General features: G+C 36.6%; 1 protein-coding gene across 12 annotated transcripts in view; it reads right to left on the bottom strand.

Moving 5' to 3' along the window:
• PHYHIPL (phytanoyl-CoA 2-hydroxylase interacting protein like) overlaps nucleotides 1-22827 on the bottom strand; it is a 65360-nt gene extending 42533 nt beyond the window's left edge. For 3 of the 12 annotated variants that reach the window (XM_070611645.1, XM_070611666.1, XM_070611657.1), the window contains exons 1-3: nucleotides 17056-17228; nucleotides 11607-11684; nucleotides 4749-4808 (exon numbers count right to left, since the gene is read on the bottom strand). Coding sequence is in view for 1 of the 12 variants with exons in the window: in XM_008525190.2 (XP_008523412.1) it covers nucleotides 22270-22375 (106 nt within the window). In the remaining 11 variants the exon portion in view is untranslated. Of the gene's footprint in view, nucleotides 1-3148; nucleotides 3189-4748; nucleotides 4809-11606; nucleotides 11685-17055; nucleotides 17328-22269 lie in introns of those variants that run through there. The other 9 variants (XM_070611673.1, XM_070611682.1, XM_070611707.1 and 6 more) reach the window with 8 other exon arrangements.
• Between the last annotated feature and the right edge of the window lie 599 nt (nucleotides 22828-23426).

Raw genomic sequence — 23426 nt, 5'->3', positions numbered from 1 at the left:
GCTTCAGTAAATGCTGCTGGGAAAACTGGACAGCCACATGCAAAAGAATGAAACTGAGCCACTATATTACACCATACACAAAAATGGACTCAAAATGGATTAAAGATTTGAATGTAAGACCTGAAGCCATAAAACTCTAGAAGAAAACATAGGTGGTAAGCTCTGTGACAGTGGTCTTGGCAATGATTTTTTGGATTTGACACCAAAAGCAAAGGTAAAAAAAGCAAAAATAAACAAGTGGGACTACATCAAACTAAGAAGCTTCTGCACAGCAAAGGAAATCATTAAGAAAATGACAAAGTTAACCTAGTGAATTGGAGAAAACATTTGCACATCACATATCTGATAAGGGGTTAATATCAAAAATATCTAAAGAACTCACAAAACTCAATAGCAAAATAATAAACATTCCAATTAAAAAATGGGCAAAGGGTCTAAATAAACATTTTCCAAAGAAGATACACAAATGTCCAACAGGTACATGACAAGATGCTCAACTATCAGAGAAATGCAAATCAAAACCACAATGAGGGCGAGCCCCAAGGCATAGTGGTTAAGTTCTGCATGCTCTGCTTCAGCAGCCTAGGTTTGCAGGTTCAGACTGCAACCGGCCCTACACCATTCATCAGCCATGCTGTGGCAGCAGCCCACATATACAGTGGAGGAAGACTGGCACAGATGTTAGCTCAGGGCTAATCTTCCTCAGGAAAAAAAAAAACCCCACAATGAGATACCATCTTATTAGCCTGTTAGAATGACTATTTTAACATCTAATACCCTGTTAGAATGGCTATTTATCAAAGACAAGAAATAACGAGTGTTGGTGAGGATGTGGAGAAAAGGGAAACCCTGTGCACTTTTGGTGAGAATGTAAATTGGTGCAGCCACTATGAAAGACAATACAAGTTTGCTCAAAAAATTAAAAATAAAAGCAATTCCACTTCTAGGAATTTATCTGAAGAAAACGAAAATACTAATTTGAAAAGATATATGCATCCCCATGTTCACTGAAGCATTATTTACAATAGTCAAGACACGGAAATAACCTATGTGTCCATGAGTGGATGAATAGATAAAGAAAGCATGGTGCATATATATGTATATATATATATACACATACACACACACACACACACACACACACACACACACACACACACAATGGAACATTATTCAGCCACAAAAAAGAATGAAATCTTGCCATTTGCACAACATGGATAGACTTTGAAGCCATTATGCTAAGTGAAATAAGTCAGACAGAAGAAGATAAATATTGTATAATCTCACTTACATGTGGAACCTAAAAAAAACAAGCTCATGGATACAGAGAACAGATTGGTAGCTGCTTGAGGCAGGGGTAAGTGGGTAGGTGAAATGGGTGAAGGAGGTCAAAAGGTACTAATTTCCAGTTATAAAATGAATAAGTCATGGGGATGTAATGTACAGCATGATGATTATAGTTAATGATACTGTATTTCATATGTGAAAGTAGCTAGGAGAATAGATCTTAAAGTACTCTTTAAGAGAAAAAAATTTCGTAATTATGTATGGTGATGGATGTTAACTGGACTTATTGTGTTGATCATTTTGCAATATATACAAGTATCAAATCATTACATTATGCACCTGAAACCAATATAATATTATGTCAATTATACCTCAACAAAAATACATTTAAAAACATTTCTGATGATAAAATGTATATAACTATGTGATGTACTCATAACATCCACCTTTAAATGTTGAGTGGATGTATTTATTACAGATATACCTTGCTGTGTAAAGCAAGATGTGGAAAAATAGAATGAATATAATAAAACTTCATTTACTAAAACTTTTTTTTGATTTTATACTCCTATATAAAAATTGTTGGGTATAAGTGCAGTCATTTCTTTATACTGTACTAATAAATTATGAACTGTACACACTACTATACTAATACATTATGAACATTATAGACTATGGCAAAATAGAAATTTAAAATGATAAAATGCATAATATTTTTAATTAATTTATTTTTATTAGTTAATAAAAGAAGTATATGAACATGTATTCTTATTTTGATAATCTTGGTTTAACACTTTGTGATATAACAAGTCACATGACCAGCTCTAAATTCAATTTATTTAGATAGCTGGTTATAAGGGCTATCACAGTTGGAAAAGATATCACACAAGAATGAATACACCAAAATGCAGAAAGTGCATCAGTAGGTGTCTTACTAAACATAATATTTTTCATTTCTCAATTCCATACACCAATTATATAAAAGTAACCCATATACACACAATATACATGACAGTTTGATATATCAAGTATTAATCTATAGAAATAAGATTAATCAAAGTTATTTTTTTCTTATTTTAGATAAGATAAAAATAAATATTAATAGAAGTTCTATTACTTTCTTCCATGGCCCAATTAATTATCTGCTATGCCCTTTGGGGTTCCTACACACAATATACCCATGGCATTTACACAATACTTTTGAGAGTCCTTACATTGTAAAAACAAAGCACATAATTTCCCAATAAATAGTAGTAGAGATCAACGGAAAAATGGTAGTAAGCCATTCACAGAGCATTAGTGATAATACAAGAAAATAAAATCATTTGAAAAGCAATTAAAATAAATTCTAGCACCAAAATAACTTATGACACCTTATATTGTTAGTATAACAACATTAGTCAAGCAAAAAATTTGCAAAACTACTTTTTAATTTAACAAAAACTATTTTGGGTAAAATCCTTTTTCTCTTTTCTGTTTTCTTATAGCATCATACTTCTCTTTCTTAGGAGTCATTTTGTTAACTTAAAAACAATGTTTTTGACATTTCACAGGAGTTCTGTATGCTCAAAGAAAAGAAAAAAATAAAGAAATGTTGATAGAAATGCTGGGCAACAAGGTTTGCAAACTCATAGGTAAATGATACAAAAGCAGCATTCTAGAGCGCTTTTGAAATTTCATTGTCAGTACAATTAGAATTTAGCTACCTTTGACATGGCCTATAAATAGATGAAGCTAAAAATGTTAAATCTTTGAATTTCTGATGTCTGGTATATACTCCCCTCATAAAAATTTCAGAGATAATTTAAGAAACCATTGTTTAAGAGAATTTAGTTGGTATTACATTTCACTGCCATTTTACCTTTTCTGTCAATTTCTTCTGAAGGAAACAATTAAGAACACTAGAAAAATGACAGAGAACACTACTGTAAGGAAAATAACTATGCCCTGACTAACGTGTTTTCTAAGTTTAGATTTCACACTTCGAATTTTCTTAAAGGACAGCACATCTGCATTTTAAAGTGCAATAAAAATAAGTAAATATACACACATATACACGTACATTATTGTGCTAAATAGCATCATGCAGGGAAATATATTTAAGATTTTCATTACAATATTAACACATGATAACGAAACTAAGTGGTCTTTGTATGTCAGAAAATTAAAATTGTAGTAATACTACAGGCAAAAAAAACTGAGAGAAAAATTTGTCAAATTACTGTGAAGGCAGTGAAGAAAACGTTCAATGATTGTTGATCCATATGAAGCTTTTAGAAATATTGGTGAAGCTCTTAGAAATATTCATATAGATGAAGATAGATGAAGATATCCTTCTAAAATACATGGTACAGAATAAAAATTCTGATAGAGGTGGCTAGATTATATTTGGAACATTTATCAATGTTCCATTCTCAAGTTTTATTACTGTAAATTTTATCATTAGAATTTGAATGAGTAAAGCTTTTATCAAAACAAGTAGTGTAAACTGTAAATTCCAGAACCACTGCTTTTTAGTCACTAGGCTTTCCTTATTTATTTTTTTAATTTTCTTTTGAGGAAGATTAGCCCTGAGCTAACATCCACAGCCAATCCTCCTCTTTTTGCTGAGGAAGACTGGCCCTGAGCTAACATCCATGCCCATCCTCCTCTACTTTATATGTGGGGTGCCTGTCACAGCATGCCTTGCCAAGTGGTGGGTAGGTCCACACCTGGGATCCTAATTGGCAAACCCTGGGACACTGAAGTGGAACATGGAAACTTAACCACTGTGGCACCAGGCTGGTGTCTATTTTTTTTAATCACTAAAATAACAACCAAAAAAGCTATATCAAGCTCCAGGGAAATTAATATTTGACATACTGAATTGCACCAGAATAAAATATATAAAAATAGGCTCAAAAACCCAGCCTTAGCACAACTTGAAAAAGTTACCCCAAAACTATATTAAAATAGAAGGTTTGTGCTTAAAGACAAAGAATCCGCCAAAAAAACCAAACACTAAGTGCAAAAGACTATGTCTTATTTAGGCTAGCATTCAATAAATACCCTGGTAAACATTAACATTAGTAGGTTCAAAGCGAAAAGAAAATCTTGGAAATAAATGTCCAGTACAGAAAGCCTTAGAAATAGTTTTGGTAAAGATTTTAGTTTTTCTTTAAGCTCTAGTATCATTATCTTTCTGCTAATTTGAGTTCCAATAGTTCACTTATTTCATGCACTGCAGACTATGTTGACAAGGAGGGAAAAATTAATCCAGTGTATTTCCACAGTAAACAAGAAAATCATATGCTTAATTCTCTTTCAAGCAGAACAAGGGGAAGAAATCTATCAGAGCTCAGGTCAATATTATTTCTTCCATGTTAACTGCCTCAAATAACCACATCCAAGCCAAATTTAGTTATATCAAAAGTAACTAATTTTCAAATGCTCCTTTTAGACATCACAAAAAAGATACATACCTGCATTCGGATTTACTCTGTTGAGCAGTTCAATAATTTGACATGGGTCTAAAAGATTGACTAGAAGATGAAGGAAGGAACATTTGATGAGGGAGAAATAGAAGCAACAGAACAACAGCTTGAAAACGACTACCAAATTTTCATCTTTATCCTCCAACTCTCTTCATATGAAACATAGATGGATATTTCTAACAGACTTCCGGACATTACCATGTAGGTATTCCACAGATACCTGAAACTTAACTTGTGCAGAAAAGATTTTTTATTTATTTATCACTTTTTTAATTGAGTTCATAATAGTTTACATCAATGTGAGATTTCAGTTGTACGTTATTTCTGGACTGTCACTACGTAAGTGCTCCCCTTTACTCCCTGTACCCACCCCCACAGCCCTTCTCCTAGTAACCACTGAACTGTTATTTTTTGTCCATGTGTTTGTTTATATTCCACATATGAGTGAAATTATCCTGTGTTTGTCTTTCTCAGTCTGGCTTATTTCGCTTAGCATACTTTCCTCCAGGTCCTTCCATGTTGTTGCAAATGGGATGAATTTGTCTTTTTTTCTGGCTGAGTAGTATTCTATTGTGTGTGTGTGTATATATATATATATATATATATATATATATATATACACCACATCTTCTTTATCCAATCATCAGTTGAGGGCACTTGGATTGTTTCCATGTGTTGGCTATTGTGAACAGTGCTGCAACAAACATAGGGGTGCATATGTTACTTTGGATTGTTGATTTCAAATTGTTTGGGTAGATACCCAGTAGTGGCATAGCTGGGTTGGACAGTAGTCCTATTTTTAGATTTTTGAGGAATCTCCATACTGTTTTCCATAGTGGCTGCACCAGTTTGTATTCCTACCAGCAGTGTAAGAGGGTTCCCTTTTCTCCACACCCTCTCCAACATTTATTTTTAGTCTTAGTGATTATAGCCATTTTAACAGGTGTAAGGTGGTATCTTAGTGTACTTTTGATTTGCACTTCCCTGATGATTAGTGACGTTGAACATATTTTCATGTATTTATTGGTCATTTGTATATTTTCTTTGGAAAAATGTCTGTTCATAGCTTCTACCCATTTCTTGATCAGGTTTTTATTTTTATTGTTCAGTTGTGTGAGTTCCTTATATATTATGGAGATTAAACCCCTTGTCAGATATATGATTTGCAAATATTTTCTCCCAATTGGTGGGCTGACTCTTTGTTTTGATTCTAGTTTCTTTTGCATTGCAGAAGCTCTTTAGTCTGATGAACTTCCAGTTTATTTTTTCTTTTGTTTCCCTTGTCTGGGAAGACACGGTATTCGAAAAGATCCGTTTTAGTTCAATGTCAAAGAGTGTACTACCTATATTATCTTCCAGGATTTTATAGTTTCAGGACTTATCTTCAAGTCTTTGATCCATTTTGAGTTTATTTTTGTGTATGGTGTAAGATAATGGTCTACTTTCATTCTTTTGCATGTGTCTGTCCAGCTTTCCCAACACCATTTATTGAAGAGACTATCTTTTCTCCATTGTATGTTCTTGGCACCTTTGTGGAAGATTAGCTGTCCAGAGATGTGTGGTTTTATTTCCGGGCTTTCAGTTCTGTTCCACTGATCTGTGTGCCTGCTTTTTGTACCAGTACCATGCTGTTTTGATCACTATGGCTTCGTAGTACATTTTTAAGTCAGGGATTATGATACCTCTAGCTTTGTTCTTTTTTCTCAGGATTGCCTTAGCAATTCGGGGTCTTTGGTCGCCCCAAATGAATTTTAGGATTCTTTGTTCTATTTCTGTGAAGAATGTCACTGGGAATCTGATTGGGATTGCAATGAATCTGTAGATTGCTTTGGGTAGTATGGACATTTTAACTATGTTTATTCTTCCAATCCATATGCATGGAATCTCTTTCCATCTCTTTATGTCATCAATTTCTTTCAGTAATGTCTTATAGTTTTCATTATATCAGTCCTTCACCTCCTTGGTTAAATTTATTCCTGGTTACTTTATTCTTTTAGTTGCGATTGCAAACGAAATTGTATTCTTGAGCTCTCTTTCTGTAAGTTCGTTATTGGAGTATAGAAAAGCAACTGATTTTTGTAAGTTGATTTTGTACCCTGCAACTTTACTGGAGTTGTCGATTATTTCTATCAATTTTCCAATGGATTCTTTGGGTTTTTCTGTATATAAGGTCATGTTGTCTGCAAACAGTGAGAGTTTCACTTCTTCGCTCCCTATTTGGATTCCTTTTATTCCTTTCTCTTGCCTAATTGCTCTGACCGAAACCTCCAGTGCTATGGTGGATAAGAGTGGTGATAGTGGGCATCCGTGTCTTGTTCCTGTTCTCAGGGGGATGGTGTTCAGTTTTTGCCCACTGAGTATGATGTTGGCTGTAGGTTTATCATATATGGCCCTTACTATGTTGAGGTAAGTTCCTTCTATCCCCATTTTGTTAAAGAGTTTTTATCATAAATGGCTGTTGGATCTTGTCAAATGCTTTCTGTGCATCTATTGAGAAGATCATGTGGTTTTTATTCCTCAATTTGTTGATGTGGTGTATCACGTTGATTGATTTGGAGATGTTGAACCATCCCTGTGTCCCTGGTCTGAATTCCACTTGATCATGATGTATGATCCTTTTGATATTTTGCTGAATTCGGGTTGCCAAAATTTTGTTAAGTATTTTTGCATCTACGTTCATCAGCGATATTGGCCTGTAGTTTCCCTTGGCCTGTTGTCCTTGTCAGGCTTTGGTATCAGAGTGATACTGGCCTCATAGAATGTGTTAGGAAGTGTTCCATCTTCCCTAATTTTGTGGAATAGCTTGAGAGGAATATGTATTAAATCCTCTCTGAAAGTTTGGTAGAATTCCCCAGGGAAGCCGTTTGGTCCTGGCGTTTTATTCTTTGGGACGCTTTTGATTACTGTTTCAATCTCTTTCCTTGTCATTGGTCTATTCAGATTGTCTGTTTCTTCTTGATTCAGCTTTGGGAAGTTGTAAGGGTCTAAGAATTTATCTATTTCCTGTAGATTATCCATTCTGTTGGCATATAATTTTTCATAGTATTCTCTTATAATCCATTGTATTTCTGTGGTGTCTGTTGTTATTTCTCCTCTTTCATTTCTGATTTTGTTTATCTGAGCTTTCTCTTTTTTTTTTTTTTTGAGGAAGATTAGCCCTGAGCTAACATCTGCTGCCAATCCTCCTCTTTTTGCTGAGGAAGACTGGCCCTGAGCTAACATCCGTGCCCATCTTCCTCTACTTCATTATTGGGACGCCTACCACAGCCTGGCTTGTCAAGTGGTGCCATGTCTGCACCTGGGATCCAAACTGGCGAATCCTGGGCCACCAAAGCAGAACATGCGCACTTAACTGCTGTGCCAGTGGGCCAGCCCCTCTCTTTTTTCTTTGTAAGTCTGGCTAGGGGTTTGTCAATTTTATTTATCTTCTCAAAGAACCAGCTCTTTGTTTCTTTGATCCTTTTTACTGCCTTTTTTGTTTCAACAGCATTTATTTCTGCTCTGATTTTTATTATTTCTTTCCTTCTGCTGACTTTGGGCTTTGTTTATTCTTCTTTTTGTTATTCAGTCAGGTGTAATTTGAGATTGCTTATTTGGGGTTTTTCTTGTTTGCTATGTATTGTGATGAATTTCCCTTTTAATATGGGTTTTGCTGTGTCCCATGTGAGTTGGTATGGTATGTTATCATTTTCATTTGTCTCCAGATATTTTTTTATTTCTCCTTTAATTTCTTCAATGATCCATTGCTTGTTCAATAGCATATAATTTAGTCTCCACATCTTTGTCCCTTTCTCAGCTTTTTTCTTATAATTAATTTCTAGCTTTATAGCATTATGATAGGAAAAGATGCTTGTTATTATTTCAATTTTTAAAAATTTATTGAGGCTTGCCTTGTTTCCCAACATACGGGCTATCCTTGAGAATGTTCCATGCGCACTTGAGAAGAATGTGTATTCTGCTGTTTTTGGATGGAGTGTCCTATATATGTCTATTAAGTCCAACTGCTTTAGCTTTTCATTTAATTCCACTGGTTCCTTGTTGATTTTCTGTCTGGATGATCCATCTATTGATGTGAGTGGAGTGTTGATGTCCCCTACTATTATTGTGTTATTTTTAATATCTTCTTTTAGGTTTGTTAATTGTTGCTTTATGAACTTTGGTGCTCCTCTGTTGGGTGCATAGGTATTTATAAGTGTTATTTCTTCTTGAAGGAGTGTCCCTTTGATCGTTATATACTGCCTCTCTTTGTCTCTCTTTACCTGTCTTATCTTGAAGTCTACTGTATCTGATATAGGTATTGTGACACCTGCTTTCTTTTGTTTGCCATTAGCTTGGAGTATCGTCTTCTACCCCTTCGCTCCGAGCCTGTGTTTGTCATTGAAGCTGAGATCTGTTTCCTGGAGGAACATATTGTTAGGTCTTGTTCTTTAATCCATCTTGCCACTCTGTTTCTTTTTATTGGAGAATTCAATCCATTTACATTTAGGGTAATTATTGACGTATGAGGGCGTAATGCTGTCATTTTCTCACTCATTTTCTGGTTTTCCTGCATTTCCTTTGTTTCTTGTCTTGTGTGTTTTGGTCTACCCATTCAATTATGTAGTTTTTTATGATGTGTTTCTTTGTTTTCTCCTTATTTATTATTTGTGTCTCTGTTCTACTTGTTTGTTTAGTGGTTACCTTGAGTTTGTATTCAGAATCTTGTGTATAAGATAGCCCATTTTCTGGTGGCCTCTCATTTCCTTAGTCTAAACTAAGTCCCTTTCCTCCTCCCCTCCTAAGTTGTTTTTCTCATATCTTATTCCATCTTGTTTTGTGAGTCTGTGGTTAAAATGACAGGATTATCTTTGTTTTTGATGTTTTTCTTCCCTTTAGCCTAATGCTATAGTTGGGTATTTGCTATCCTATTCTAATTCTGTCTATCTATTTATCTCCTTACTCTGTGTTTTGTGACCCCTTTCCCCCTCTTTTCCTTTTTTCAGGTATGAGGGCCTTCTTGAGGATTTCTTTTGTGTGGGGGTGTCTCATAGCTACGAAGTCCCTTATCTTTAGTTTGTCTGGGAAAGTTTTAATTTCTCCCTCATATCTGAAGGATATTTTTCCTGGATAGAGTATTCTTGGCTGAAGAATTCTGTCTTTTAAATATTTGAATATATCATTCCATTCTCTCATAGCTTGTGAGGTTTCTGCAGAGAAATCCGCTGAAAGCCTGACAGGGGTTCCCTTGTAGGTTATTTTCTTGTGCCTTGCTGCCCTTAGTATTCTTTCTTTGTCCTTCATTTTTGCCAGTTTTACTACTATATGCCTTGCAGTAGGTATTTTTATATTGAGAAATCTAGGAGATATGGAAGCCTCTTCTACACAGATTTTCCTCTCTTTCCCTAGGTTTGGGAAGTTTTCTGCTATTATTTCTTTGAACATGCTTTCTGCTCCATTCTTCTTCTCTTCTCCTTCTTGAATATCCATAATTCTTATGTTGCATTTCCTCATTGAGTCAGATATTTCTCAGAGACTTTCTTCATTTCTTTTTAGTCTTAGTTCTATCTCTTCGTCTGTCTGGAGTATTTCAACATGTCTATCTTTGATTATGCTGACATACTCCTCTGTGATGTCCACTCGAGCATTCAGGGAATCCATATTTTGTTTTATCTCTTCCATTGTGTCTTTCATCTCTAATATTTCTGATCGATTCTTCTCTATAGTTTCAATCTCTTTTGTGAAGTAGCTCCTGACTCGCTGAATTCTTTCTCTATATTCTCTTTTACCTCATTGAGTTTTTTGATGATAGCTATTTTGAATTCAGTCATTTAGATTACATATTTCTGTGTCCTCAGGACTGAATTCTGGGTGCTTGTCATTTTCTCTCTGGTCTGGAGATTTGATGTAGTGTCTGATATTGTTAGAGGAGGTGGGTCACGTCTTTCACATTCTGATATTATTTGGTTGCAGTTACCACCTTTCGCCACTGGGTGGAGGTCAAGAGCCAAATATTCTGAGCCCTCTGCTTTCAGCTTTAATCCTAGAGGCTGGAGCCACGCTGAGCAGGTCGGGGATGGGGCGATTTCTCCTGCACGCTCTCTGGGCTTTCTCATTCTTGCTGTCTGGTCTCCTGGGGTGTTGGCTTGATGAGGTCACTCCCCCCCCCCACCCCCACCCCGTGAAAGCTTTTGCCCCGTTAGAGCAAAAGGGCTTCCCTCTAGGCTGCAAGGGCCCCAGGGAGTCCTTGTTCACGCGAACTAGTGTTCCCTCCCGCTTCTCCTTTCCTCATGGATCCTCCTGTGGTTGCAATCGCAGTCTTTAGGGGAAGGAGCAAAGTTCTCTTGCACCCCATTCCAGCTCCTCTGAAGGGGGCTCCAGCCTCTCTGTCCTCCATTGTGTGGCTGTGTGTCTCTCTGACGTTTTTGTGCTGTGTTAGGGTGTCCTCGGAGTATGGATGCCCCTTTTCATTGTATGTTGGACGTGAGAGAGTCCTGGGCAAGTTCACTCTGCCATGATGCTGACGTCACCCAGAAAAGATTTTAATAGTTGGTTGTCAAGGCTACTGCTTCACTTCCCTCCAACCAACGACTACTTTATTTATTGGTGTTTCCCAATCTAGCAAATTTAGCTATCACCAACTTCTTTTTCATATCTCACACTTCTACTTTAATCATGAAGTCAACAGATTTTTACTTCATAAATGTTCAATTCCACTCCTAATTTTTCATCTACCTTGTCATAACAGTCCTATTATCTCTAATTGCCTTATAAGTGGTTAAACTCCTGAGCTCATTGTCCCAGTTCATTCCACAAATGGATGCTGGGGTACTATTTCTTAAAACCAAATACGTAATATCTCTTCCTTACCTAAGAACTTCTTTGGTCATGCTACCTAGAGCAGTGGTTGTCCAAGTGTGGTCTCAGTATCACCAACATCAGCATCACCTGGAAATTTGTTAGAAATGCAAATTCTTGGGCTCTGACCCAGATCTAATGAATCAGAAACTCTAAAGGTAGGGTCCAGCAATGTGTGTTTCAACAAGCCCTCCAGGTGATAAATTTTGAGAGCCAATGATTTAAATTGGTTCTGACTAACAATTTAATTTTTTTAATACAGAGATCTAATGATCCCTTAATAGGGGTTCAGCAAACATTATCATTTAACTTCCCTTCTAATTATTTTTAAACTATTTTTAAAACTGTAATACAAATAGCATACATTAAATTGTGCTATAAGTATTATGTGGTTTTGTATAAACATCAAAATAAAACTTAGCCTGCTACCTCAGTGCACAAAATGGCACAATGTATAAAAAAGTTATGGTTCTGGTCACGTTTCATGTTTGTTTGTTTTTTTAACTCAAGTCAGTAAGTATTTGTAAAATTTTACAAACACATATTATGTACTTGCATGCAGTGTTCAATTAGTTACAGACAAGGCTCAGGTGCATTTGTTTGGGCCTCAGCTCATCAGAACAAATTAAAGAGAAGGGCTTACTATGAGTTTTGTGTACTTCTCTAATTATATTTGTGATGAAGTTATTCTAAGTTTGGTATAGAGTTATACTTTTTTTAGTATAGGTAATGAAACAATTACCTATAAAACTAGAAATGGATCCCTATTTAAAAGCAGGAATGTTAAATGGATGTTAACATGGATGTATTGACACTGATTTGGCTCAAGATATCTCAAAGTCTTACTATTAATTAGTACCAGTTGATTTTTCAGCTAATATTGACCACACTGGCAACTATATTCAAAATGAAATAAATGTGCTAGAAGCTTTCATTAAAGGTAAATACAATGCTAAATTTCAATGACAGTCATCTGTCAGTAGAATTTACATTGCAGTGATAAAAACTGAAGTTCACTGGGTTTCGTACAACAAGACTTTGCAAATAATGATATGGTCCCTAACAAATTCCATAATTTTGGGAAAAAAAAAAACTGTGCCTGAAGTTAGCATAAATCTGGCAATTAGAAAGTGCTCAGAACAAAGTCACCATGTCACCAAGAACAAAAGCATACACAACTGGAAAAACAGTTTATTAAATCCTGCATTTCTGACGTTGCAATAAATATGTTAAATTAGTAAACTGTTAACAAAAAATTGAAACAAAGCATTGGTACATATCTGAAAATGCAGAGAATACAAAACTATTCACCACATATACTTGATTAATTCAAATGTTTGGATTATGTAAAATCTTTCCAATTTAACTGGATGAGAATATGAATGTAGCAGATCTCTCCATTTACTTTTGCAGAAGTTTTTCAAACAGGTAAATCCAAGGATGGTAAAACAACATACAATGGAAAAGAAAATTTTAATGTCTAAATCAGTTTTTAATATACAACTAAACTGTCAGAAATGTTCGGACAAATATATTAAGGGAAATAGACAAAATTAAAAAATCTCAGGAGTGGTAGCTCCCATAAAGGCTGTTGACAGCTTTCATTGAATAGTAATTGTTTACTAAAAAGGATTGGATATTAAGATATTTCAAAATAGTTTTGGATAATCACATGTAGACTATTGATTAAATTGAAGGGTTTTTTTTTTCTAAGCTAACTGTAATGTTATGGATAGAAAATTTCAAAATTGATTTTTCATACCAAACTTAGGTAGGTGTCCTGAAGCAAGAAATAAATATTTCAAAAGAAAAAAGAAATACTTTATAAATTAAAAACCCTTTTGATAAACATCTTTCAAATATAAATAAGGGGCAAACTAATTTGATTATCCAGCTCTTTAATAAGCTGAAGAAATTCAATCTGACAAAATAGTCATGATGTTACCAAGCTTATAAATGCAGATAAATTGTCAGTAATGAAATTGACCCTTAGAGTTAAGATTTATCAGGCAAGTAAAATAAATTCAAGTGTTCTGAAATTTTAACAAAGGTTTGAGCGTACTTTTTAATGTTATCAATGAATATCTCATGATATTACAAGATACATTATTTTCACACAGAACAAGGAAAAAATGAACTGACTGATGAATCAGTTGTACCACCTCACTCCAAAAGGAACACTTACTCTTCGACTCAACTTTGGAAAAAGAAAATCTTACCATTTCTCTTTAAGTCTGGATCAATTTATTTGAAGAGTTTCCTGAGAAGGCAAAATGAGTTTAAAAACTACCATGCGCCACTAATTATCTGTATGAACCGGAATTTCCTAGGCACAATGCAATAAAAATAAAATACAGAAAAAAAGTGGATTTGAGTCTCTATATATAAAACAGCAACTGTCAAGCATAACTGCTAATTTTTTTTTTTTTAAAAAGATTTTATTATTTCCTTTTCTCCCCAAAGCCCCCCGGTACATAGTTGTATATTCTTCGTTGTGGATTCTTCTAGTTGTGGTATGTGGGACGCTGCCTCAGCGTGACCTGATGAGCAGTGCCATGTCCGCGCCCAGGATTCGAACCAACGAAACACTGGGCCGCCAGCAGCGTAGCCTGCGAACTTAACCACTCGGCCACGGGGCCAGCCCCCATAACTGCTAATTTTAACTTCTCATTATACCCTTTGATTGACTTTATTTAAAAAACACTACAGGGGCTGGCCCCGTGGCTGAGTGGTTAAGTTCGCGGCGCTCTGCTGCAGGCTGCCCAGTGTTTCCTTGGTTCGAATCCTGGGGGCGGACATGGCATTGTTCATCAAACCACGCTGAGGCGGCGTCCCACATGCCACAACTACAAGGACCCACAACGAAGAATATACAACTGTGTACTGGGGGGCTTTGGGGAGAAAAAGTAAAAAATAAAATCTTAAAAAAAAAAACTCTACAAGTTTAAAATTACAGGATAAATGTACACTAATAAAATGCTACTTTTATTTTTTAGAGTTCTGCAAAATGCTGGTGTGGTTTTTTTTTAGAGTCTCTACAAATTAGAAAGTTTGTAATCTACTAACAAGATTTCAGAATAAATAAATCCAACTCCTAATCATGGCATAATCTAGGTAGCCCTAGCTTTCAGCTTCTTTTTGCACAAAGATCACTTCTTATCTTCAGCAATACCAAATGCTATATATTCCTAGAACATACATGATTTTATGCCTTTATATATGTCCTTAGCTCTGCCGGAAACGCCCTTATCTCACTTCTCCTGGTAAATTTTTATTTTACTTTTAATACCCAGAAAAAAATGTTGCTTCCCTCTGTGAAGCCATCTGAGAGACTCAAGACAAAATTAACCACTTTCTTTTCTATACTCTATTATAGTACTTATCACATATTATATTTATCTATTTAAATATATTGTCTACCTAAATGCCAGCGAATCCTTTAAATGTAGGATCCAAGTTATATTCATTCTTGGATTCTTTTTTTTTCCTATTCTTCTAAAGTTGGAATACATGTACAAATAAATAGTAAAAATACCAGCAAGTAAAAGAACAAAAAGAAACAAAGTGAGAATATTAACTAGTTAAGTTTAGTACCTAAAAATTAATCATTGAATAAGAATAAAATGAAACTGTCCTCTAGTTAGTATACTCAAGTGTGGCCTGCAAACTATTTACTAATCTGTGATGAGATAAATATAAAAATTAGAATTAAGCTTTTAGAAACTTCATAGGAATTTTACTGATTTTTATTTCTGTTGAATCTTTCTGGATCTTTTAAATTTCATTTTTCTAATAATTCATTTTTATTACTTTTTTTATAAAGTATCAGTCAGTGATAAATTACATATTGCAAAAAACATACAGATAGATTGAGAAACAGTACATTAGGCTATGGAAGATAGAAGATGAGCAAGACTTTAACTCTTCTTCAATGAGAATTTGTTTTAAAGGAAGAATACGTTATATATACAAATTCCTGTAATATTTACTGATATAACTGTCCATATTTCTCAAAGTTCACATCATCATCTTGGACACTTTAAAACATTATCTATTAATAGAAGTGTAAGCATACCTGGAAATACTCATGCACAACTAGCATTTCTTTCTAAAGTTATTTATATGAAGACTAGATTTCAAGCTAAAATTAGGACTTCTTTGTCTCACTGCCCATCAGACACAATGGCACAGACAGCTACCCAGCTTTAACTGACTCCACACAGAGCTGGCCTATTGCCTGGTAAGGTTTTTCAGCTTTCTCCAGCTCTCTGCCTGACCCACATAATATCAAAACTCTGGTAATATATAAAAACAAAATGATGATACAATTTTTTTCAGAAACTCTTCTTCAATATTTTTATTCCTATCAAGAGAGATTAATTTATTTTCTCAATCTGTACATAAGGAGTTAGCAAACTTTTTCCATAAAGGACCAGATAATAAGTATTTTAAGGTTTGTGGGCTATGTGGTCTGCTGTCATGGCTACTCCACTCTGCCATTGTAGCAAGAAAGTAACCACAGACTATGTATAAACTAATGGGCATGGCCGTGTTCCAATAAAATTTTACTTACAAAACCTGGCAGCAGATTTTCGGATTTGGCCCAAGGACTGTAACTTGCTGATCCCTATTCTACATCACAGATTTAACTCTAAAATGAAATCATTAAGAACCTATCACATAGTAGATGCTCAAAAACTGTCATTCTTGTTTCCATTTATTATCAGCTTTTAAAATTTTAAAGACTGAGAGATTCACCAACACGTAGACTTACAGAAGATGAGACACTATTTTTCAAGAAAATCAAAGTAACACGATTTCTGTGAGAGAGGGAAGTGCCCCTGGAAAGGGTTTAGGCCATATTTGGATGTCTAATGAGACCTAAAATGTGAGATGTAAAAGACTGTCATCATGATGTCTAAGTATTATTTCCTTTCTCCTTTTTTTTCTTTCCTGTCAATGAGTCTTATGATTTCCCACAATTAAACTCCTAAAGTTACTCCTGATCATTTTCCATTTTATTTGAAAATTCAATTAATCACAAATTCTTGGTAATTATTCTTGGATTTCTTTTGCCACTCACTATCCTTCCATAGAGAGAACGTGCTGATGCTGCTATCTAGTTCTCCTACTAAGACTCAACTCTTCCATACACTTCTGCTAGAAGTCTTTCCCAAATACTGATTTTACTTCTCAAATGTATGTGTATAAAATATAGCCTGCTTAATAAGACAGTCTACTGTCTAGTAAAAATAAAATATTTTATATTAAACAGTTAAAGAATGAGGCAAATGCTTTGGAGTACTAAAAACAAAATCTAAATAATTAATAAACAATCAAAAGATTCTTACAGAGAAATTTAACAGAAATTGAAAACAAACCAAAGAAAGAGGCAAAGCTTAAATTATTCATCTACTAAGGGCAGAGAAGGAAAATCAGAAACTAGAAAGATTATACTTACTGCAGTAACTGATGCAGCTGCTGTTATTACCAAAGCCCAGGATAAAACATAAAAGTAATCAGGAAACTATACACACATAACTTAAAGGAAAAATCAAGACTGGGCCTAAATGCCGGGGCAATATCAGTAGTCATAAGCCAAGTGACTTGAAAGTTGTCTAGATAGGGTTCTATAGAGGGAATTTCTGACTGGCTTACCTAGGCAACAAAGCAAGTTGCCCGTGTTACTACTTATGACACATCAGTCATTCTACCACTGGAGGGAGTCTGGTCACATATCCTTTGATGTGACTTACTCTAATAACTTCCTAGTCTTCTCTGGGAATGAAGTAGACTCCCTACCAAGAATATGAATTGGTTTAACATGATCTGATGGTTTTCAAGATTTTTGTTTGTTTCCTTTGGCTTAATTTTGTTTTTGTTTTGTTTCATACTAATAAAAGTTTACAGCATCTCTATAGTCATATTTGGGTCAAAGAAATTAATTGAGAGGTCACATATGCTAGTATGGATCTATCCTTAGAAAAAAGATCATAAAGAAAAAAATGTTAAATCAAGAAGAGAGAAGGGCTCTGATGTAAATACCTACCCAAAGCAGGTATCAAGGTCATAAGGAACATGAAATGCAGCAAATAGTAGGTTTGAAGTAGAAGCTAAAAAGAGCTTTTAGGATTAAGGCTGACAAGGATACTACTGATTCAGAAAACCACAAGCAATGAATAGAGCACTGTAACTGTGATTTTAAAATTTACTGTTCTTTTAAAATTCAGTTCTTTTAAATTTAGTTTCTACTGACTACTCATGATGCTGAAGTGACAAAAGATGGATTTGCTAAGCAAAAAAACAACTGAAATGAAAAACAGCAAAGATCTAAACATTGGTCAAAAAAAAGTTCAACTCAAGAAGGTATGTGGAGAATAATATTCCATTTACAATAATAATTATTATTCCGTACTTTTTGTCAAGAATTGTGAGAAATGCTATATAAGCAATACTTCATTTAATTATTTTCACAATCCTACAGGATTGATATGATTGTACCCATTTTACATGAGAAAGCTTGATACTAAGAAAAGTTAAGTAATTTGCCTAAGGTAACAACATAATCTATCAAGTCAATATTGTGTCAGAGGTCTGTCTGATTCTAAAATGGTATTACCAATATGCTATATGCATGTCAGTGAGACTGAACAATAACTACCTTACATTATTGTACTATTAAAGGTAATAGTTAGGGGTACTCCTCCTAGATGTCTGTTTCAGAAAATATCTTTAAGGATTATCTAATACAGCACTGTGTTACTAAGCATTTCTGTGTTACTTTATGTTTCCAAAGTTAAAATTTGTTTAATTCATATGTCAATAAGCATAAAGAAGGAAGTCTCAACTTATTTATAATTTAAATAGATATGATAAAGTCTGAATTTGAAGCAATTTATCTTTTTAAATGTGTAAAAAAGAGAAAACCTTTTTTCTTTTCCTCCACAAAACCATTGTTAGAGACAAAAAGAGGGAAATCTGTTAGCTTCTGTCTGTGCAATTTCTTTAAAATGCGTTCCCTTGCTGATTAGCATCATAAACTCCATAAACTGTATCTAGGCAGTCATAAAATGCCCTAATCATGGAAATAATACTTGTTAAAACTTGGAAGCGCTGGAAGTGGATTTAAGTGCTCTACAACAAATTAATATTGTATTTCCTTCCTCACTATTACAACAAGAGGGCAGGGAACTTGGATGCAGGTTAAGCAACACATAGATAAGGCCTTCCTTTTCAGCAAGAAAAGAAACCTTCAATATATTTATACGCAAGATAAAAAAGATGAAAAGAAGTAGAAGTAATATAGAATTCCATGTGTGGGGTTGGGGGTCATTTTGTCTCCTCACAGATCAGTTAGGGTCTGAAGTACATATGTGAAGAAACAAACTGGAAATGGGTTCCCATATTATTAATGATTCCAGAGGAGAAATTTTTATCCTTCAACTTTTTTGAAAAGCTACAATTAAAGCACATCATATATGCAACTTGAGAATACTTCAGCACAGCAGAGATGAAGGAACAGAAACACTCTTCTACTTGCAGTAGAGATTATAGAAACTATTAGATCTACAGCATATCTTCAGAGGCTTCCTAACAGAAGTCTATCCAGAATCCTCATTTTGAACTACAAGTAACATCTAGGCAGGGACCATGTACTAGGAACCAAAGCACACATGCCTAGGATAAAAGCACACATGAGATAATGTGTGTGTGTACCTCTTGCTTATTTAAAAGGTCCAATTATATGACCATTGGACTCTGTTCCATATTCGTCAGGGATTATCAAATACTTTGAGAAACTACAAAAAAAAAGAAACACTGTGAATTGTTGCTAATAAAGGAAACAGATTAATTTACAAGAATATAGGCAAGCAACAGACAGAAAAAAAAACATAAAAGAGGAGAGCCAAGGAAACAAGACATGCAGTTACTTGCATCAACAGCTACAGCTTTTAGTTGATGCAATCTGTAAAACACCATAAAACTAAAAACATCTATAAGTGGAGAGAGTAAAAGGAAATGTATATTTAACAATCATATTACAGTTTCTCCTATTCTATTTTATTCCACTTCCAAGGAATTAATGTTGGTCTCATTTTTTTCCCAACACCTGATTAATAGTGGAGTAAAATAACGTGAGAAAAGTAACGAGCAAACAAGACAAATGTAGTTCTATGATCATAAAATTATGAAAATATAGCACTTATTATGTACTTAAGCACATAACAGATCTTCTGCCACATCCTAATCTTTCTATGTTATATATTTACAGAAGCAAAATAATGAGATCCAAGAGGAAGTGAAAGGAAGAAAGCAAAGGGAGCAAATAGCATCTAACTGAAAATTTCTCAGTATAAAATTATGATAAATAAGGTCTAGTTGAGAAACTAAACGTAACATTTTGAAATTGTTCTGTAAAAACAACTATATTACCTCTTCTAAATTATTCCTGTGAAACCAACTTAACATTTTTGGAATTGACACGTAGAGTCACAAAATAAAGAGTTAAGCATTTAACAACTTCTCTACACAAGCTATTTCCAAATTTTTACACATCTTTTAAGAGTTAGCTCTTTGTATTTGTTGGTATAAGCTATTTTATAAACCGAAACCCTATTTAATTAATTTATGTTGAATCAACTAAAAGTCTGCAAGTAAGTAGTAATTTTCATAGATACTGCCAGCACACCCCCTCAAATTAAATGTTACATAATTTGCTCCTTTTGAAGGATTCATAATGTGAACTGAAACCACTAAAAAATATTACCAAAATAAAATAGCATACTCTAGGAGAAGAGAACATAGTAAATGAAGCATTAATTTTTGTGCTCTACATTATTAACTCTGTAAACTTCATAGAAAAGAAAAAGACCCTTCATTTTCCCTAATATTTTTGAAACATGTGGCAAATGCAATTTTAAGTATTAAGAATATTGGGTTCTGAGGAGCAACCATGAATTGCCTATTTCCAATAATTACAGTAATGAGCTTTTGATAAAACACTGAAGTAAATAAAAATGAAATCTACTTGTATTAGATTCTGGGTTTTCTGTCAAACCGATCTAGGAAAATCAAAATATTTACAACAGTCACATTACAAAAAGTCATTTCACGAAAGTATAAACTAAAACCCACAAGACTTCCTATGAGGTATATTAAAAATAATCTTTATAGTCTAACAATGAAAGCTTATATACGGAATACCAAAATGATGAATGTTTTTAGATATCATAAATATGTGCGCCTATTACTATGGTGAACAAAATTGTCTACGGATAAAGGAAATACAAGCAGAGTTTATTTTATTTTGCACGAGTATTTATTTATCCATACTACACCTGTTTCAGAAATTATTTAAAGTGGCTTTGGCTTCAAAGAGCAATTCTTCTATGTCCTAAATTTATTAATAAATAGAAATTCAGTGTTCGGTTGATCTAAACTGTATTGTACAGCAACGCCTAACCAAGTTATTACCATTTACATGACTTTGGAAACAAGACCTCTGCTCTCTATTTGGATTACATACTGATAAATTTTACGACCTTATTGTGAGTATATTAGTATCTCCACGTAACCTTGGCTAAGAAATGTTTTTAAATCATCGTCTTCATATCCAGTTAAACATTAATTTCATTTATAACCAAAAGTGTTCAGGGTCATCTTGACAACATGTAAATCGTTTTTCCTGTCAGATGTCCAATTTCACAATTATTTGGCCAATCAATTACTGATCAGATGACTGCTTTACAAATGAAGTTTTATCCCACATCACTGAAATGGCACTGACTCTCCAACTACTCCAACTAACACAGAAGCTCTTTAACTACCCATATTGCACACAGTCCTAGATTCTCTCTTTAACGCTCAGACCTGGGTTCAATCAATCTCCTTCTTTAGGAGACTGCCAACTTTAACAATAGAATAAGCCATATAATATCAAGACACAAGGGTGAGTACTCGCCACATATTCTGAATCACAGCGGATATATTAGACCACTTCCTCTACAGATTTTTGACAGTTTCTGAATCACAGCCCCAAACCACGGAGCGTGTGGCTGTCCTTGGTGCTGAAATGCACTCTTTTTTTTTTTTTTTTTTTTTTTTTCCTGCCCCTTCACCGAAAAAACTGTCATCCCAATACCATTTTGAGAGGATCAAAAGACTTCCAAATTTGGGCGATGTGAAGACGGGAGGTTGAGAAAGGAACTGATAAGTTTCTGGGCAGAGAATGCTAAGTAGTGTGTGTGCGCGCGTGTGTGTCGGGGGCGGGGGTAGAAACATCCAGAGGGCATTTCCCCCTCGGTACCGGGAGACCCAGAAAAATCAGGACTGCGGCAAAGATCGGAAACGCCTGGTCCGGGGCAGGAGCCGCAGGCGGGAACGGCGCCCTCGCCGGGCAGGTCGGGCCCGGGCCAGACGGGCGAGGACGGCGGGGGGCACCGCGGCCGCGGACGACGGCGACTCTCCGCGCCAACGCGAGAGCCCCGGGGTCCTTTTGTTTCTGGGGTCTGGGGGAGGGAAGTTGGGCGGAGGGGAGCCCCCACCTGCATTTATTTGCACAGAGGGGACAACAAAAGACCCGGCCGCCCGGGCGGGCAGGGTCAGCGGAGCCGGAGCGGCCGCGGCGCCTGGGCGCGGGCTCGGCCCCTCTCCTCACGGTCCCGGCCGCTCTTACCGTCCCGGTCGCACAGCTGAATGGCCTCCAGGCTGAGGTTTTTGATCACCTCCTCACAGGGGCTGGTGGGGCTGTTGAGGGCACGATCCAGGCGCGGCACCTCCATTTTTCCAAGCCCCTTCTTAATCCCGCCTGCTTCGTATCCAGACTCTCTCGGAGGACTGGGTTGGGGAGAAGGGCGGGAAAGGGAAGGGGTGTGGCGGAGGTGGGGAGGAAGCCTGGGACGCGGCGCCGAGGCTGAGACTGAGCCGCCGGGCTAGAGAGCCGCGGCCGACGCGACGGCCGTGGCAGGAGCTCCGCGGCGCGTGCGGCTCTGAGAGACTGAGAGGAACCCGGCGCGAGGGCGGGGGGCGCGCGCTCCCGGCGGGGAGGGGACGCGGCGCGCGGGGAACGTGAGGGAGAAGGCGCGGCGCGCGCACGCGCGCGAGAGGACGCGCCCACCTGCCGGCGTGCGGCGCTGCCCATCCCCCGCCGTTCTGCGCGCACGCGCCCCCGGCTGCCCTCGCGCCGCCGTGCCTGCACCCCCCCTGCGTGTGGCGTCGGACGGCAGAACGCGCTGGAAGGGCGGGCGGCTGGGGTGCTGCGCGCTCGCCTTGCCCTCTCTCCTGGTGAGGGCGATTTGGCGCTTTTTCCTTCTCGCAGTGTCAGTCGGGGCCCAGGTTGGCACTGCGGCGTCTGCACCGGGAGGTGAGAGTGAGCAGGTTGGTTGTTTATCAGAGATTGGAAAAATAAGGGTCTAGACCCTTTGTATGGGGTTTTGGAGCCGGCGGGCTCCCTTCGACCCCGCAAGGTCCCGGGCTCCTCGCCGCCCACACCCTGCTTGCTCAGCCCGACGTTCCTCCGCTGTGTGAGAAATAAGCGGATTAACTGGGGAGTGGCGGGGTCTAGTGACAGAATTTAGCCTTCCCGAAGGAGGAGCAAACATGGGAATTCAGAACTGCCAGAAAGGTGAGGGAATGAGACGCCAGCCAGCCTGCTGGAAAGGCAGCAAATGTGCTTCGGGGCGACAGCCACTAATCTCTCCGCCTTCGCAGCCTAGCGTCATTCATTCATTCATTCATTCATTTAACTAAGTATTAAGTGCCTACTCTGTGCCAGGCTTTGTTCTGGGCGCCAGTGAAGGGGAAAAACAGTACGTGCCCTCATGGATGTGGAAG

This window comes from Equus przewalskii, chromosome 1 (genome assembly GCF_037783145.1).
Source record: "Equus przewalskii isolate Varuska chromosome 1, EquPr2, whole genome shotgun sequence".
In the NCBI taxonomy this organism is placed as follows: Eukaryota; Metazoa; Chordata; class Mammalia; order Perissodactyla; family Equidae; genus Equus; species Equus przewalskii.
This window is presented reverse-complemented; position numbering and strand designations above follow the sequence as displayed.